The sequence below is a fragment of the Ciconia boyciana genome, chromosome 7 (assembly GCF_034638445.1).
Source record: "Ciconia boyciana chromosome 7, ASM3463844v1, whole genome shotgun sequence".
In the NCBI taxonomy this organism is placed as follows: Eukaryota; Metazoa; Chordata; class Aves; order Ciconiiformes; family Ciconiidae; genus Ciconia; species Ciconia boyciana.
Window position 1 is genome coordinate 30,889,575 of NC_132940.1, and position 15,832 is coordinate 30,905,406.

Consider the following 15,832-nt stretch of genomic DNA (forward strand, 5'->3'; position numbering starts at 1 on the left):
TCCTCTCCCTGGGATGGACGAAAGCCAAGAGCCGAAGGGCTGTTCTCGCCCCACAGAAGGGAGGAGGAAGGAAGCGGTGCCTGTTCATTCCTGGGGCAGGAAGGGTAGCGGCACCAGAGCAGACTGGCTGTTGCTCTCCCCTTCTCCTCCCCCACCGGACGGGAACACAGCCTGGCCCAGCCGCTCCTGGCAGGGACCACGGCCCGGCAGCCAAGACAGGGCGGCCACCCCAGCCCCGCACGGGACGTGCCCGCTCAATGCCGAGAAGCCGGCACGGGGTGAGAGGGACACTGAGCCTCCGAGCACTTCAGGGCTGCCCGGGGCCCAGCGGGCCGGAGCTTCCCCGAGCCTGGAAAAGCCCTCAGGAAGAGCCGGGGCGGTCCCGCTTCCCCGCAGCGCACCCCTGCTGGGGGCCGCTCCCGCCCGGCAGCGGGCTGGGGGACACCGGGGGACACCGGGGGACAGCCCCGGGTGCTGCCGCTCGCCCCGACAGCCGCCATGGCGCCGCGCGACTCAGGCAGCGAGTGCGACGTCACCCGAGCCCGCCCCCACCACCAGCGCTGTGCGCAGGCGCGCGGCGCGCGACGGCGCCGCCGGGGCGAGGCGAAGGGGCGTGGCGTGGCAGCGGGGGGTGTGTCGGGCGGCGCGCGGCGGCCGGGGCGCGCGGCGGCGGCAGCGCCATGTCCATGGAGGACCCCTTCTTCGTGGTGAAGGGGTGAGCCCCGACCCTGAGGAGAAACCCCGCGCCAGGGGGGCTGTGGGGGGCCGGGGAAGGGGCCGGGGGCGTTTCCGGGCGCAGGGGGGGCTGGGCACGGCCGCCCCGCAGCAGGGGAGGCCTGGGGGTTGGGGGGTGCACGGCGGTCGGGGGTCTCTGGAGGCGACCGGGGCGGGGGAAAATGGCGCCCCCGTTCCCCCCTTCTGCGGCTGGGGGGAGGGGAGGTCTGGGGCGGCCCTGGGGTGCCCGGCGTCGACGGCCGGGCGCGGAAGGCCCCGGGGAGAGGCGCTGCGCCGGGCAGGTGCAGGGCCGCGCCCGGGCCTCCCCGCACGAAGCGCTCCCCGCTCTCCGTGCCAAGGAGACCCGAGGTTTGTAGGTGCACCCCCGGGTACAGGGGCGAGCGGGGAAGCGGGAGGTGCAGCGCTGCCTTGGCTGCAGGTGCGGCTCCCGGCACGCTGGCCCAGCTTGGGGACAGCCTGCCCGGATGTCCCCGCGGCGGCGGTGGCTTGGGAAGTGTCGCCCAGCTGCAGGCAGAGCAGGGCGGGCTGGCTCGTGGGTGGCATCCCCAAGGGGCCAGGGCCGTGGCGTCCAGGCGGAAAGATGGAGAGGAGCAGGGACCAAGCTGGGGAAGAAACTGCAGCATGGATGGTGGCCATGAGAGGAAGCAAGCAGAGAAGAGCCTGAACAAAGGCAAACACAAACCAAAGGTGGTCGAGGCAGGAGGAGAGGAAAATTTTAATCAATAGGGCGAAAGTAGCGTAGCCTCTAAATACTGCCCTGGGGCCAGCTTCAGCTTCTGCTGCAGGCCTGTCTCCTGCCCTGTATCGTGGTGAAGCAGCACTCAGGAGCAGCAGAGGTGCTCGTAGGCGAGCAGTGGGGAAAGCCATGTGAGCACAAGAGGTGTGGGAAGGGATGCTGGTGCAGCCAGGGAAAGTCAGTCATTGCCAGGCTGAACTGGTGGTAAGGGGAAAAAATACGAGTCGCTGGGGGTGGGGAGCAAATGTTCTGTCAAACTTTCTGGAGACGTTCCAGCGCCGTGCGGGGAAGGGCTGGGAGGGGAGAGGGGATGTGCTGCCGCTCCCAGCATTAATTATTACCTGGCAGGTTGGGGTGGAAGGAGCTGGTGGAAGCCATCCAAGTTGTGTTCAGTTTGCTTTCCTGGAGTTTGTAATGCTTCCCATCAGAGGACATCCAGCTCTGCTTTAAATTCCTGCTTGTGAGTACTTCCCCAAGTATACCCAGATGAAAAAACCAAAACTTTTGCTAGCAAATAGTGAAGGGAACGAAGCTTGCCAGATCCTCAGTGCGGGCTGCTGACTTTAGGGCACTAGGTGTGGCAGACTCGGAGCTGTAGGCGTGTGAGGAGAGGAGGGATGCGCGTCAGGGTGCCGAGAGACTGCAGCTTCGACAACAAAGTTGAGTACTTCAGGCCATGGTGTAATGTAGAGAGAGCTGCAGCCCTGGCACCCCTGCAGGATGCGCGCTCAGTTCATCTGTCCTGGGCTTCCCCCACTGATAACCTGCTTTCCTTCACTGGCGATTAACACCTGCATCTTACGTGGATACTGTGTGCAAGCTCTTGGGCTCGTGGTGGCCACATTTCACACCAGCAAAGTCTGGTCTCATCCCCATCCCTCATCCCGGCTTCCCATGAACCTGGGGGAGCAGTTCACAGCTCAGGACTGCAGCGTTTGTAAATACAGATAACCACACTGATGGACCGTGACCCAAGCTTACAGACCCTCTTGCCCCAAACCATCAAAGCAGTGTTCAGTACCATCAGCAAAGCTGCCTTCCCGTGCTGTGAATGCACTCATCTCCAAAAAGCTTAGACCAGCAGAAAAGACTTCTGTTCCCTAAGCCAGCATGGTAAAGCTGTGTATTTTTTTAATGCTAAATTAAAATAAACAGCACTGCACTCAACAGTCTGCCTGGCTGTATTGTGGGGACAGTTCCTGTAATTCTGTGTGCCCTTGGGGTATCTTACCTAGGTAGTCAAGAGCCTTCAGAGGAAAGCTGTTTAGAGGAATGCGAAACGTTAATTGCCAAAGAGCAGCCTTGTTCAGACACTGCCCTGGCTTGCCTGTGTGACACTCAACAGAAGCCTCCCCTAAAGAAATAGGTCCCTTCATTAATAGCTGACCTGTAAGTTGTTGTTGCTCAGCACTTTGTGCTGCAAACAAGAGACGGGATTGTCTAGCAGGTAGGGCAAATCCTTATTTTACAAAATAAACTAAAAATTGTTTGAAGGAAAGATGTTTGGGAGAAAGCTTTCCTTCCCTGCTCAGCTGGACGTGGGGCTGTCTTGCCATGACTGCTGCAGAGCAACTGATGATAATCCCTTTTTCTTCTCTTTAATCACCCCGGTTGCAGGGAGGTGCAGAAAGCCGTGAACACTGCCCAGGGCCTCTTCCAGAGGTGGACAGAGCTCTTGCAAGATCCCTCCATCGCCACAAGAGAAGAAATCGACTGGACCACTAATGAGCTCAGGAATAACCTGCGGAGCATTGAGTGGGACCTGGAAGACTTGGATGAAACAATTAATATCCTTTCTGTGGTCCTTTGGAGGTAGGGGTGTGCAGTTCCCGAGTTGTACTAAATAGCCAAGTACCAGTACTTGCCAGCATTTACCTTTTGCAGAAATCACCACTATTTGGGATTGAATTTTGCATTTACATCAGCTTTTCTCAAACTGCAAATGAGAAATTAAGGCAAATGTGTTCAGCAGAAGGATTTTCCTTTTGCCTTTTTGTTTTCCTTTTGACAAGGTATGTTTTAAGATGCTTTGTTCTAGAAAGCCTATTGTGTTGTATGAATTTGGATTTCTGTGTAGTCAGTCATACTCTAGGCTGGCTTCCAGAAGTACTCCTTTTCCCTTGTGTTCATCTGAACACTCCTGAAAGCGCTGCACAGCATCAGAGAACAAAAAAAAAATGCAAGAGAGAAACGTCATGCTGGTATGTGTACTGCACAATACATTCCTGCCATGCCTGTTTTTTCCTCCAGTGTTTCGTACTTTGCTAATCAAATTTTGGGAAAAGGCACGGCGCAATGGCCACTTGGTAGATCCCCGCTGCGGTGTGCTCAGGATTTGTGTATCTGTGTGCATACCCAACACTGCTAACGGGGACTCCTTGACTCGCTCCCTACGCATTGTTGAGGCAAACCCGCGGAAATTCAACCTTGATGCGACGGAGCTGGGTATCAGGAAAGCCTTCATCACGAGCACGCGGCAGGTGGTCAGGGTAAGGAACATGGGCTTGGGGTGGGAGCGGGGGGAAGGCAGGGGGAGTGATTAGGTGATTAAAAAAAGGAGAGCTTGTGGCCATTTCCATGCTGAACTGGAGAGCAGAGAATAAACCTGCTACCTGCTCTCTCTCAGGCTTCCTCCCCTTCCCCGTGCACTCCCTCCTGGGGCTGCCCAGATGGGTTTGGGGCTGTGGGGGTGCAGGTTCCCCATGGCATACCCTCCTTTTCTGCTGCTGCCCTGTTAAGTCTTCACACCTCTCTTACAACAGAAAGCCTGGGAACATATAGTAACCGGGGAGGAAGAATAAAGACCCCACTGCGAGGTAGGGGAGGCTGGAGCCTCCCTTCAGAGTTGAAGGAAATCACAACTGTCCTGTGCTTTTGTAGCACTAGTTTTCAAAAACAGAGAGTCCACTTTGAACACTGACAGATGGTTAAAGCCTAGCATTATTGACGTGGTGACTTCAACTTCCTACCGCTACAAAATAGTCCAAACAACCACTAGATATATTTTTAACTTGAGGAAGACTTTTTTTTTTAGTTTAACCTCACACCTCAGAAGCAAAAGGAGGATTTTAACAACTTGGTGGTAATAGAGAAGAAACATCTTCCCAAAAGCTTCACTGCTTGGTAACAAGCTGCTAGTTAGGAAGTTTTCTCCCTATTAATAGCTACACTGAGCGTAGCTTAGTTTCTGGTGCCCCTCATGACTCTGATGTTCCTGCTTCACGAAATACATTGCTGTGGCTGGCAGCAAGCTTGTTACCCTACCTGCAGTCCTGTGGTCTGGTTGCAGTTCCTAAGGCTTGCTGCCTGGGAACTGATCCGAAAACCATGCTGGCCCCAGGTAGCAGGCATGTACTCACTGCCTTGCCCTCAGTGCAGCCCACTCCCAAATGGGCAGGATCAGGCAAGCCCACTCTATGGTCCTCTTTTCCTGGCTGAAAACTGCTGGCTAATGGGTTTTGGAGCAGTGTCTCTTACTGTTAAATGAAATTCATTAGTGGTATTATGCAGCTGACTTCCAGTTTCCTTGGGGGAATTCGTGATGCACAGCAGCACGTGCGTTAGCCGGTGAGAAGTAACCGAGTGGGATCTGGTGCTCTTAGGTGATGTATTACACATCTCTGAATAGTAAAACGTACCGAAATGTTCTGGTGACATCAGAACTGCGCTGGTGGATCACCCTCTGCTAGATCATATTCACTACTTGCTAATCTAGCCTATAAAAACTAGACTACTTTGTGTTGTGATGGGGAGCATTCTGTGGCTAGTGATCTTCTACAGGAACTCAACAGCAAAACTTTATTGATAAAAGAGAGAATGTAGGCACAGAGAGGATGGCCACAGGACAGGAAATCTATCTCGTCCTATGCAGTATAAAACCAGATGCAACTGGGAATAAGGTGCAGGGGGTTACAGGCTTCTGAGACTGTGAAGAACATGACTCTTCCTTACAGTCTATCAACTGGAATATTAGTTTATTATTATACAAATCAGTGTTTCTGGCTGTAGTGGAGCAAAATGAGTAGTAAATAAGGAATATTTTCAAAATATCCTATTGCCATTGATTCTAGTATTAGTAAAATGATGAACTGTGATGAAGCTTTCTACAATATCCTTCCAGACTCTTCAAAACTGTACTTTTTCAAAGAAAATCTCCCTTCCCTCGCTCCCCCTAAAGAAACCTTGCTGGGTATAGACAGCCGCGTAGCACCCTGAAACTGCCTGTCACCTCAAATCCAGGGCTCACATACTTCTTTTGTTGAACGAACAGGAAATGAAGGATCAGATGTCAAACTCCTCTGTGCAAGCACTGGCTGAAAGAAAAAACAGGCAGGTAAGAATCAGAAACGGGCAAGTTAAGTGAATGCAGTGGCTGTTTGGTACTTTAAGGAGTGAGGAGGATTTATCAGCTCTAGGAGCTGTTGTCTTAAGGTATGTGTTAGGTGAAACTTCCATTTTCATTTACTCCAAGGCCCCACATCATAAGGTGGAGTGTATAGCATTGATCAAAACTGCATAAAAGCTGTAATTAAAATATATATCCTGTCTGTAGTTCATCCCCTTAAAAACCTTTGTTCTGGGAAGGGGCTTGCATGCTGCAGCAAAGCTGCATGTTTGAACTGTGTCTGTTTTGCTGACCCGAGAGAGCTGGTTCTCGCAGGCATGTTGCTGCCACCCTCTTCCAAGCCTGTCTCTCAAAGCAATAAGTCAGCACTTGCCATCTGTCTCTGTCTTCAGATCTGATTGTGTACAACTGTCAGCGTTGCATCATCCTGCGGAAAGGGGAATCTCCCTCCTCCTCGGGGGGAACAGACTCAGAATCCATGTTAGTGAATGTAATCTTGCACTCTGCTTTATTTAGGAGCCAAGATGCTGCAATATCCTTTCACACAGCTGCCTCTTGTAATCGTTAGCCATGTAAGAAGATGGAAGAAGCTCAAGGAGTCTCAGGTTGTCTGCACTTGTAATCTAAGGAATAGAAATAGATGTGGCTTGTGCTCCTCCCCGGCAGACAGGGAGGCTGTAAGGAGATCTCAGAGCTGACTTCCAGAGCTGCCTCAGTAAAAGTTGGTGTGCACTTCATACAATTAACTTATCTGGCTGCATGAGTCTTACTACTTGTGGCAAAAATTACAAACTGCAACAAGCTACTGAGAAGCACAGAGCTGATTCCTGAGCTTTTTACAGGGTTAATTGATATGCTTGGCAAACACTTGGAGAAGCAAAGTCCCTTACACCCTTGCTCAAACAAGTCTGTAGCTGTCTCTGCGTTTTGCTGCTTTCCTTTGTGCAAAGTTCCTGCTAGCTGCAGGAGACCATATGGCCCAGCTCACACGGCAACATCTGGTCAGGAAAACTTACTTCCCCTTGCCGTTTTCCTCTCCCTTCCCCAGCCCCTTGCCTTCCCTCCAGACCACGAAGCTTGTGCTGGGGTGGGCTGCAGCGGCTTTTCCAGTGTGCCTCTTGCGTCTTGAGAGTCTGGCTGGTGGCAACCTGACCCTCACAGACTAAGGCTGGCAAACAGAGGCCTTTCTATTAAAGCTGCAGCAAAACTAGTGCACCGTGTTAAATAAGCGGTAGCTGTGCTTGCCATGAACTGGAAAGAACCAGTAGCTTGCTCAGTGTCTCGGGGGCAGACAAAGCCACATGTCCTGCTGGCTTCCTGCGCAGTCAGTCCCTCAGCTTTCCTTGCTCCTCTTTGAACCTTGTAAGGCAGATGAACTGTAGAGACCATCTCATTTTTAGCCTGCCAGAGCAGCCTGGTCATTATCTTGCTGTTATTCACAAATACTTGGTCGTCCCTTCCTGCCCATGACCAGAAGCTGCGAGACGGTCTCGTTACAAGTTGGCCTTGCCTCCACGCTGGTGGGCAGAGCTCCCTAACCCATTCGTAGTGCTGCAGGGTGCAGCTCCTCACCTGCGGGCCACGTTCATTCTCCAGCATCTGTTGGTCATGTTATACCCCTTCCAGGGTCCAGACTTACTCAGCTGGAAAGCCATGTCTCTGCTGGCTTTGCACAAGCTTCTCTGTTCAGGTTTAGAGCAGGTAGCGAGTGTAATCTTGTATGCTGGCAACTGAACGGTATTCCGGAGGAACAGGTAGCCTGCATCAAAGAACATGAGCATACAACACTGCTGTGGTTATATATTGCACTGTTTTACTGTCAGCTCAACTGGTTAAGTACTTTATCCAGACCCTCTTAAGCCCCTGTCATTAGTAGCACAGTGTTCAGTTCGAGCTATACATCTGTTAACACAATGTATCCGGATACTCCCCAGCTTACATGTCCTAGCACACAGTGCTGCTTCTTGAGCAGATCTTTGCTAGTCCTTTGTGCTGTGCAGACCTCCTGCATACACCGTCTGTTGATCATACTCCAGAGGTATATCTGCAGTATCGGACTGCAGAGAATTCCCAGGCTGGCATTTTGGCATTACATCGTTTTAGTTTGTGACAGCACTCTGTCTGAGTAGCAATAGAGCAGGAGGAAAAGGATGCTGTCTGTGTGTGTACAGGAGTATTGCCTCGTCTGCCTTCCCACTACACCCTGTAGACAGGCCGTGAGCAGACACAAGGGTGTTGCTAAGGGCTCTCTGCATCTGTTTAGGCGCTCCTGGGAGAAAGTGGGAGTCAGAGTTGGAGCTCTGGACCTGACAAATACAGCCGTCTGGACCGGGAGCTGCAATTAGCAAATTCACACTTCATCGAGGAGCAGCAAGCTCAACAACAGGTAAGGCAGCTAGCACCATGCGTACTAAATAACTTTGCTTGCCAAATGGGTACCAGGGGGATGAGGTACGGGCTGCAAGAGCCAAAAAAAAAATCCAGTCCTTGGCTGGTCTAGATCCAGGAGCCTGACAGCCCTTCTCTTTGCTTGCAGCATATACCTGTGCATGCATTTCCTGTACAGCACAGCTTTGGATGCATCTTGGAGCAGAGATTTTAATGCTTGAGACTTGGGTCTTCTGTTCTGTGCAGAAGGCAAAGAAGATGATCTGTAAGATGTAGCACACTGAGCTTTAATACTGCAAGGATTGCTGAAATTCTTGGAAGAGTAGAAACACTGCAAACAGAAGAGAGCCTGTTTCTCTTATGCAGCTTCCCCTGGTTAAAAAAATGAGCTGATGTTTGCTGTTGTTTGTGTGCATCTCCTTTAGAACAGGCTAGGAGCAGGAGCACGTGCCTGCTTCCTTTTCCTGCCTTTGTCAACATGAGATTTGTGAGAAAGCCTGCGTGAGGGCTTTGTGAGAACCCCTGGCGAGGTGCTTCCCTGCCACTGGGGCAGTTTGTCTGGAGGGGTTCCCGGGCAACACGCAGACCCTCGTGCAGCAGCCCACCCAAACACGGGCCTTTAAACAGGCAGCTTCTTGGAGGCGGCAAAGTCTGCTAAAGCTCCTGACCCATGACGCCGCCCCGGCTTTCAGACGAGTTTTACCTAGTGACTCTAGGAAGATAAACAGATTCAGAAGTAGGTAACTAGGGTAAATCTAATCCTTAGCGTGACTATGCCCTGAAAATGACTTAAAACATCAACAGACCTATTCCTTTGGCACATTCGGAGCCAGGCTTGCTATTTTTAGCTATAGAAGCTGCAACAGCCTTTTACTCGCATTAACCCCTTGTTAGCTGCAGCATGTTCCAGGTTGCATTTCCCAGGCACAGCATCAGCATGGCTCCCTGGTGCTTGCTGCCACACCTGCTGCGGGCAGGGGGGCTCATGGAGGTTTTGATGACCAGCCCCTGTGGCTTTCAGGAGTCGCCTTAGCAGTGGGTGCAGCAGGGAAGGGAGGGGACATGGCTGAGCTGAGGCTGGATTTGGAGGGATGTCAGGAGACTGCAGCCTGCTGTGCCACGGGGATGCCATGCTGGGGAGGCTTTCCTGTGGCTGTCACTTCTCCAGCATTTCTTAGGAACACGGTCCTCATTCTTGGTGGCTTAGGTCTGTGCCCAGGCCCTGCAGCTGATGTTGGCCAAGCAGCAAGTGTCTGTCCACTGGATCGGCTGGCTCCGACCCAGCTGCAGGAGGCGGCAGACCTGTAATTGCCGGTTTCCCTTCTCTTTGGCCCCAGTTGATTGTGGAGCAGCAAGATGAGCAGTTGGAGCTGGTCTCTGGCAGCATCGGGGTGCTGAAGAACATGTCCCAGCGCATTGGCGGGGAGCTAGAGGAGCAAGCAGTGTAAGTGTGAGACACGGCGCTGACAACCCGGTATGGGGCAACACAGCTGGAGGTCCTTGTGCATATATCTCTGCCCTTGTTAGGGCCTTGAATTTACTAGTCCCTTGGGCAGCCTCTCCTAGCCAGCCTTTGATTTTAGGCAGTGGAAAGAATTTCTTGCTGCAGCCTGCAAGGATCCAACCACAGTCTCGTTTGTGTGAAAGCTTGCACCTAGGGCAGGCTTAGCTGCCAGTTTACCTTTCCTTCTTTCTCCTTCTTTTTAAACACTCCCCCTAAGGCACACAGTTACGCTCCTTGTCTTCAGGCAGCCAGCAGTACCGAACAGATAAGGGAGGGAGGTGCTATGTAATGGGAATACCGGGCGCTTTCCCACTCCACAATGTTTTGCACTGCCCCTGGATAACTGCTTGACCCAGGAGTTCTCAGCTCTGCCTTGCCGCTCTGAAACACGCAGCACAGAGCTACTATTCATAGTTAAAGCTAAAAATAACCCTCACCCACGCAAAGGGTTAAAGGGTAGCTCACAAAGTAATTTGCATCCATCCATTTACATATAAATTAGATTTCTTTCCCAGTGCATGTCCTTTGCAAACAAGTGCATAAAGTTTCCAGTTATGCAGGCTAACAGCTACCACTTCCAAAGAGGCTTGAAGGGTTCGTGCCTAAAAACCCTCCTTGGCTGATAGAGACTGGAGGGCTATGTCCCTTGTGAAGTGATGTTGTCTTTGATGGAGAGGAGGAACTTTAAACCCACCTCCTGTACAAAGTCTTGCAGCGTGAGAGTCTTCTGCTCTCACGGAAGCAGATTAGTGTGGTGTGTCTGTTTCCAGATCATCGCGTAAGCCATCAGTGCTTGCTAGACAGTAGCAGATAAGTACAGCAATGAGTTTTTTACAACTCTTTCTTTTTCCCCCACTGAATGAAAGTTTAACAAGTGCTCTAGAACTCCAGATGAAGGAAGCTGTCCTTTGAAACCAGTCCCACTGGCTGGAGATGATTGGATTGGTACCTTGATTCTGGACATGCTTGTTTCTCTTCAAATGGGTTCTTGGCATTGACAAAGCACAGCTTCAGGAAGGCTTTCAAATTCATTACAGTCTCTGTGTGGAGGAAGTAGAGGGGTAACTTCCATGCAGAGCTTAAAAAGCACCTTAAAAGCAATTGAAAATCTCATTCCTGCTTGATACATGACTGGAACAAGATTTTACCTTCAGCTGCAAGCCCTGAACAGGAAAAGAGATTTAAAGTCCAAGCTAGCACCTAGATCTATCTAACCAGTCTCTGCTAATCACAGATTATAAATGAGACTTTCCTCTTAAAAGGAGGAAAACCCCCACTCCTCACCTCACAGGGGTGCGTAGAGCTCAGCTGCGAACACGCAGGGGGGACCAGTCCGACAGGAGTCCCAGATGACTTCCTGCTTTCCACCAAAGCAGAGCTGCTGCTTTAGCAGGTTTAGGTTTTTTTTACCCCCTTGGGTACTTCCAGGAGACCGGGCCACATTGCGTTTCTCTGCCAAGGTGTGATACACTAATCACATCGGTGCTTTGATCAGTGTGTGTGAGCGTGCTGAGAAATCCCAAAGGGATGCACTGCTTGCTGACAACTGCCATGCTTCTCTGTCCCCAGGATGCTGGACGACTTCTCCCATGAGTTAGACAGCACTCAGTCGCGGCTTGATAACGTCATGAAGAAACTCGCCAAAGTGTCTCACATGACAAGTGGTAGGTCCTGGGAAGTGGGATCCAGTCCTGGAAAGGGAGAGACAAGCTCTTGGATCTTTGCGCTGGGATGCTGCGTGCTCCCACCCACTCACAGCCATCTCAGACCCGAGCAGAGGGGAGGGAGCAACTCTTGGTGCTTGAAAGAGGGGGAAGACTTCCAAGCCCTGCAGCTGCTCCTGCCCAGACACTGCTCTGCAGCCTGTCCTTCGCCTTTATTTTATTTACAGATGCCTTTCTATTTATGCTGCTACTGCCACAGTGGGAGAATCCCCCTCTAGATGGTAGGAGGGGAAGCTCTGCAGTCTCCTGCTCTGTTACAGTTTCCCAGGCTGCTTGTGGAACAAAAGCTTCCAAGGTGTCATAAAACACTTGCCACCGTGTGTGGCTTCCCCCGCACCAAACACTTGCCTGTGGCAAGCCCCTTCCCAGATCCCACCTGCCCTTGGGCTGCTGGCGCCTGCTGGCCCACAGGGCTGTTGTCAGTCAGATACATCTCTCAGCTGGCGGAGGAAAGAGGCGATTTCTGTGCCGGGGGGGAGGCTGAACCCATGAGAAAAGTCCTTATAAGGCTGTGCCTGAAGCTGGTGGGCTGGCGGGGTGCCGCAGGCAGAGCAAACAGGAAGCCCAGCGTGCCTGCCGGGAAGTCCCCCACTGCCGGCTCGCCTCTCTGAGCGCTGGCAATGCGCCCGGCAGTCGCCTCCTCCGTTACACCTCTCCTGTGGGTGCTTGGGTAGCTCCTGGAGGCAACAGCGAGTCAGGATGAGAAGTGTTCCTGCTCTGCAGGATTAGGCTGGTCAGGGGATTTATGAGGTTGTGGAAATATGGCCCTAGAGAGACCATTTGGAGTGCTGACAGTGGACTTTGGGTCACCAGTAGCCCAGTGGCAGCATGACCCCTGGCAAACCTTGCATATCTCCCCTTTCCTCTGGGAAAAAAGCTTTGATCATTGCAGAGTGCTTCTGAGAGTTGTGAAAGAGCTATCCCTGGCATCACACATGCCAAGGCTGACCAGGAGGGCTCTTCGGTGCCCAGAAGTTGGGGGGTGGCAGCAGCCCTATCCCTGCTGGCTGCACTATCGTCTCACAGGAGCTTTCTGCCGTCGCAGACGTGGCCATGGACAGATAGCAGGTCTCAGAGGCGATGCAGCGTTGAGCTTCTGCAGAGCATGCACAGGGCCAGCGAGATGTAAAGACATCCAGGGGAAACCTCATTCCTGGCACTCTCCCAAGGGGAGGTGCCACAAACTCTTACGGCAGAGCTCTTTTGGGCAGCTTTCACTGGACCCCTTCTTCTTCCTCTAGCAAACAGGTTACTCCATGAATGAGCAGCAACACACAGCAGCTCTCTGCTTGTTTCTCCTGATTGCTTTTGAACTGGCTTATCAAATCTGTTCAAACTTGGTTGGGGACAAGCCTCAGAATTCCCACAGCTGTCCCCAAAAATGGATGTATCCTGGAGGAGAAACACTGTCGCCCCATGGGCTGCAGTGGGGCATGCTGCCAAGGCAGCTGCTGCTTTGGCTTTTTATGGCTTCTTTAAGCTTAAATTGGGCTCCTAGCAGTACAGTGAAGAAAGGCTCTCCCCCAATTTTCCTTCCCTGTTAAAGCAGGAAGACTGACCCTTCCTTTTCTTTCCAGATCGACGGCAGTGGTGTGCAATTATCGTCCTCTTCGTCATCTTGCTGGTGGTGCTCATCCTGTTTTTTGTCCTGTGATGGACTGAACTTCCTCGGACGTCCCCTTCCCCCCCCTCGCCCCCGTAGCATGGGGAAATGAAACTCTCACTGTTTCCGTCCGCCCACAGAGATCGCCGGCAAGAAAACCTGCACTAGCTCCCACCATTCTCCTCTGAGGACCGCGGCTCGGCTCTGCCAGTGTCTCGCCTGGCCCCGGGGAGAGGGGGTGGAGGACTGGAGCTGCCTCCTCCCCCACTGCGGTGCAGTCTGGAGGGGGACTTGACCCCTGCACTTCCACCCCGTGCAGGTAGGAGCTGGTTGCAGTGGTCCCGAGCCACCTGCGGTCGGATGCGGACACAGAGCAGCGAGCCCTGGGGAGGACGGGACCGGGGGGGGAGGAATTAATTAATTCACTGAGCATTACAAACCACATCGCCAGCCTGCGGGTGCTTGCCAGCCAAAAGCATTACCAGGAGGAGCGGTGGCGTGAAACCCCACGCAGCCACGGCGAGGGAGGGGAGCCCTGGCCGAACTCCCCCTGCCCCACGCAGCCTTCCTCCCATGGGCCGGTTGCGTGCTGCCAACTTGCCGCCAAGATACCACGGTGAGTCTGCAGCAGGGCATTCACGTCCACCGCCCCTTGGCAGAAGCTTACACACAGGTGAGCCTTAGGGTGTAGTGTCCTGCCATCGGCCGGCTGGGCGCGATTAGAAACCCCAGAGCTTTAAACTTGGGTTGATGCACACTGAAAGCTGGCAAACAACCGTTAGCTGGAGAGTGAGTTTCTTAAAGCTTTTAAGATTGCCTCCTTCGTTATACAAGCCTCTAAAGCTCATTGACTGACGCTTTCTTTGCCCTTGTATAACTGAGTAACTGCTTCTGTTTAACAGCCGCTTTCCTTTGGCAAGTGATTTGTCAGGTCTAAGATAACTTATTTTTTTTTTAAGGAAAAAAAACTTTAAAGATTTTTTTGATGACCATTCAAGCCACGTTCTCTCTGCGGGTGCACGACACACATTATCAGAGGAATGGGGCTCAGTTATGTATTTTAAGTGCATATGAACTTGTAAATAGGATGTCTTAATTTTTCCCAACTGCTGTTTTTTGGACACCTCCGTTGTAAGCAACCAAAAGGCAGGAGATTCGAAGCTAGGTCATGTTTCTCTATTACTTCCCAGTCCTTTTGTTACCTTTGAGTTGTTTGTGACTCAAGTTGTCTCAGCAGTGTCGGATAGCCTGGTTGTCTCCCTCGTACAGTGAATTAGGAGTTAGCCAGGTGGTCGATCCCAAAATGTGATGAAGAAAGCTCACCCTGGCAGTATCACAGGGGAGAAACGCTGATGGGGGGGTTGTGCTGCGAACACCGATTGCAGAATATGGGGTGACTCTTCAGGAAAGCAAAAATGATTTCTTACTAATGTCTACTCCCATATTTAAGTTGCAAACGCCAAAAGACTTGGGACAGGCTGGCTTACGCCTCCCATCTGGGTCTCAGATGGGGCTGGGGGAGGAAGTTAATTGGTGCTGATGCTAAGACTTCTGCTGAAATTGCAAATCGCCCCCGAAAATCATCCTCCCAAGTGGGAAGCTCACTGCCAGACGGCTTTACCTCTGGGATGCTTAGCCCAGACTGAACACTCCTCCCCACTGGGTTTGTGGCTCCCTTCAAGCAGCTGCATGACCTCCCCTGTCCCCCCCACAGGTGCTGGGCGCTGACAGCCAGCACCACTGTGCCTTCCACAGCCGGGTGCCGGACAGGGGGGCAAGACCGAGCTGCCCTGCCACGCCTGGGCAGGTGCTCTCCTCATTAACACACATGTGCCCTTAGTGCCAGCCCACACTAATTATTTCAGCAGTTGCTCTTTATCCTTGCAGAGCACCTCATTTCTTTTGGTTCCACTGCAAGAAATGTGTGGTGTCTCCTTTCCAAGGCTGGCTATTGCAGTGTCTGCGCGGCTCCTTGGGCTTAATACCTCTCCAAGAGCAGGTTCCCGGGAGCGCGAGTCTGACTGGGGAGCGGGGCTCGCCGTTGGCTGGTATTTGCACACCTCCGATCCCCACGTTATTGTCAGTGTGGTTGTGCATCCTCCGGGAGTGACTCCCGGCGCTCCATGCTGGACCACTCCTTCATTAGTCTGGCATACTGCCGGAGGACAGCCCAGCTGCTGGCATCACCGCAAGCCACCAAAATGTCTTTGGTCCCTTTTCCTGTGTATATTTGCTTTTTCTGTGTGTTGGTGGTGCCCCTCCCTTCAACGCTAAATAAATGCATTGCTGCTGCGCCATGCTGGGCAGCAGCAGAGATCACCGGTCGTTCTCACAGTGACCCTTGCTTGGGGACAAGCGGGGTGTCTCCCGGTGCTGGGTAGCAGGAAGAGCTCCTGCCAGCATCTGCCGGGCATCACCCTCCTGGCTTTTAAGGCACAAGTGGCAGCTGCAGTTTCTGGGGTCCCCTCTGCGCTGCGGGCAGCTGCTGCCCAGATGTGGGGGATGCTGCAGGCAGTGGCTGCCCAGCTGTAGGGGTGCCGCCATGCAGAGGGCAGCCATTGCTGCCATGCCTCCTCTGCTTGCTGGCCTTGGCACCTGCTGGAGGGGCTTGTCCCTCCACAGCCGCCCCGGCGCTGTGGCATGAGTTTCCACAGCTGGAAAAAAGAAAACCCCAAAACCAGCAGCAGGAGCGCAGCCCCTCTCTGTGATTAGTTATGGATACTCACAAGCGCGCCGCCGCTGCTGTCCCGGCAGCGCTCGCAGGAAGAGGAGAGCAGCCCCGACACCCAGTGCTCCC

General features: G+C 52.9%; 1 protein-coding gene across 1 annotated transcript; it reads left to right on the forward strand.

The window, feature by feature from the left end:
* Positions 1-625: 625 nt before the first annotated feature.
* Positions 626-15,356, forward strand: STX6 (syntaxin 6). Its single transcript, XM_072868812.1, has 8 exons — positions 626-715; positions 3,089-3,258; positions 3,866-3,960; positions 5,742-5,804; positions 8,080-8,202; positions 9,542-9,648; positions 11,278-11,372; positions 13,010-15,356. Exons 1-8 carry the CDS (start codon positions 681-683, stop codon positions 13,084-13,086), a joined length of 765 nt encoding a protein of 254 aa, XP_072724913.1. The 5' UTR covers positions 626-680; the 3' UTR covers positions 13,087-15,356.
* The last annotated feature ends 476 nt before the right edge of the window (positions 15,357-15,832 follow it).

What these genes read in the sequence shown, in the direction of transcription:
- STX6 (XM_072868812.1), top strand. Translation starts at nt 681, where the DNA reads ATGTCCATGGAGGACCCCTTCTTCGTGGTGAAGGG. An exon ending in AGACTTGGATGAAACAATTA is followed by an intron (nt 3,259 to 3,865) that starts ATATCCTTTCTG and finishes CTCGCTCCCTAC; the next exon opens with GCATTGTTGAGGCAAACCCG. An exon ending in CTGAAAGAAAAAACAGGCAG is followed by an intron (nt 5,805 to 8,079) that starts GTAAGAATCAGA and finishes GCATCTGTTTAG; the next exon opens with GCGCTCCTGGGAGAAAGTGG.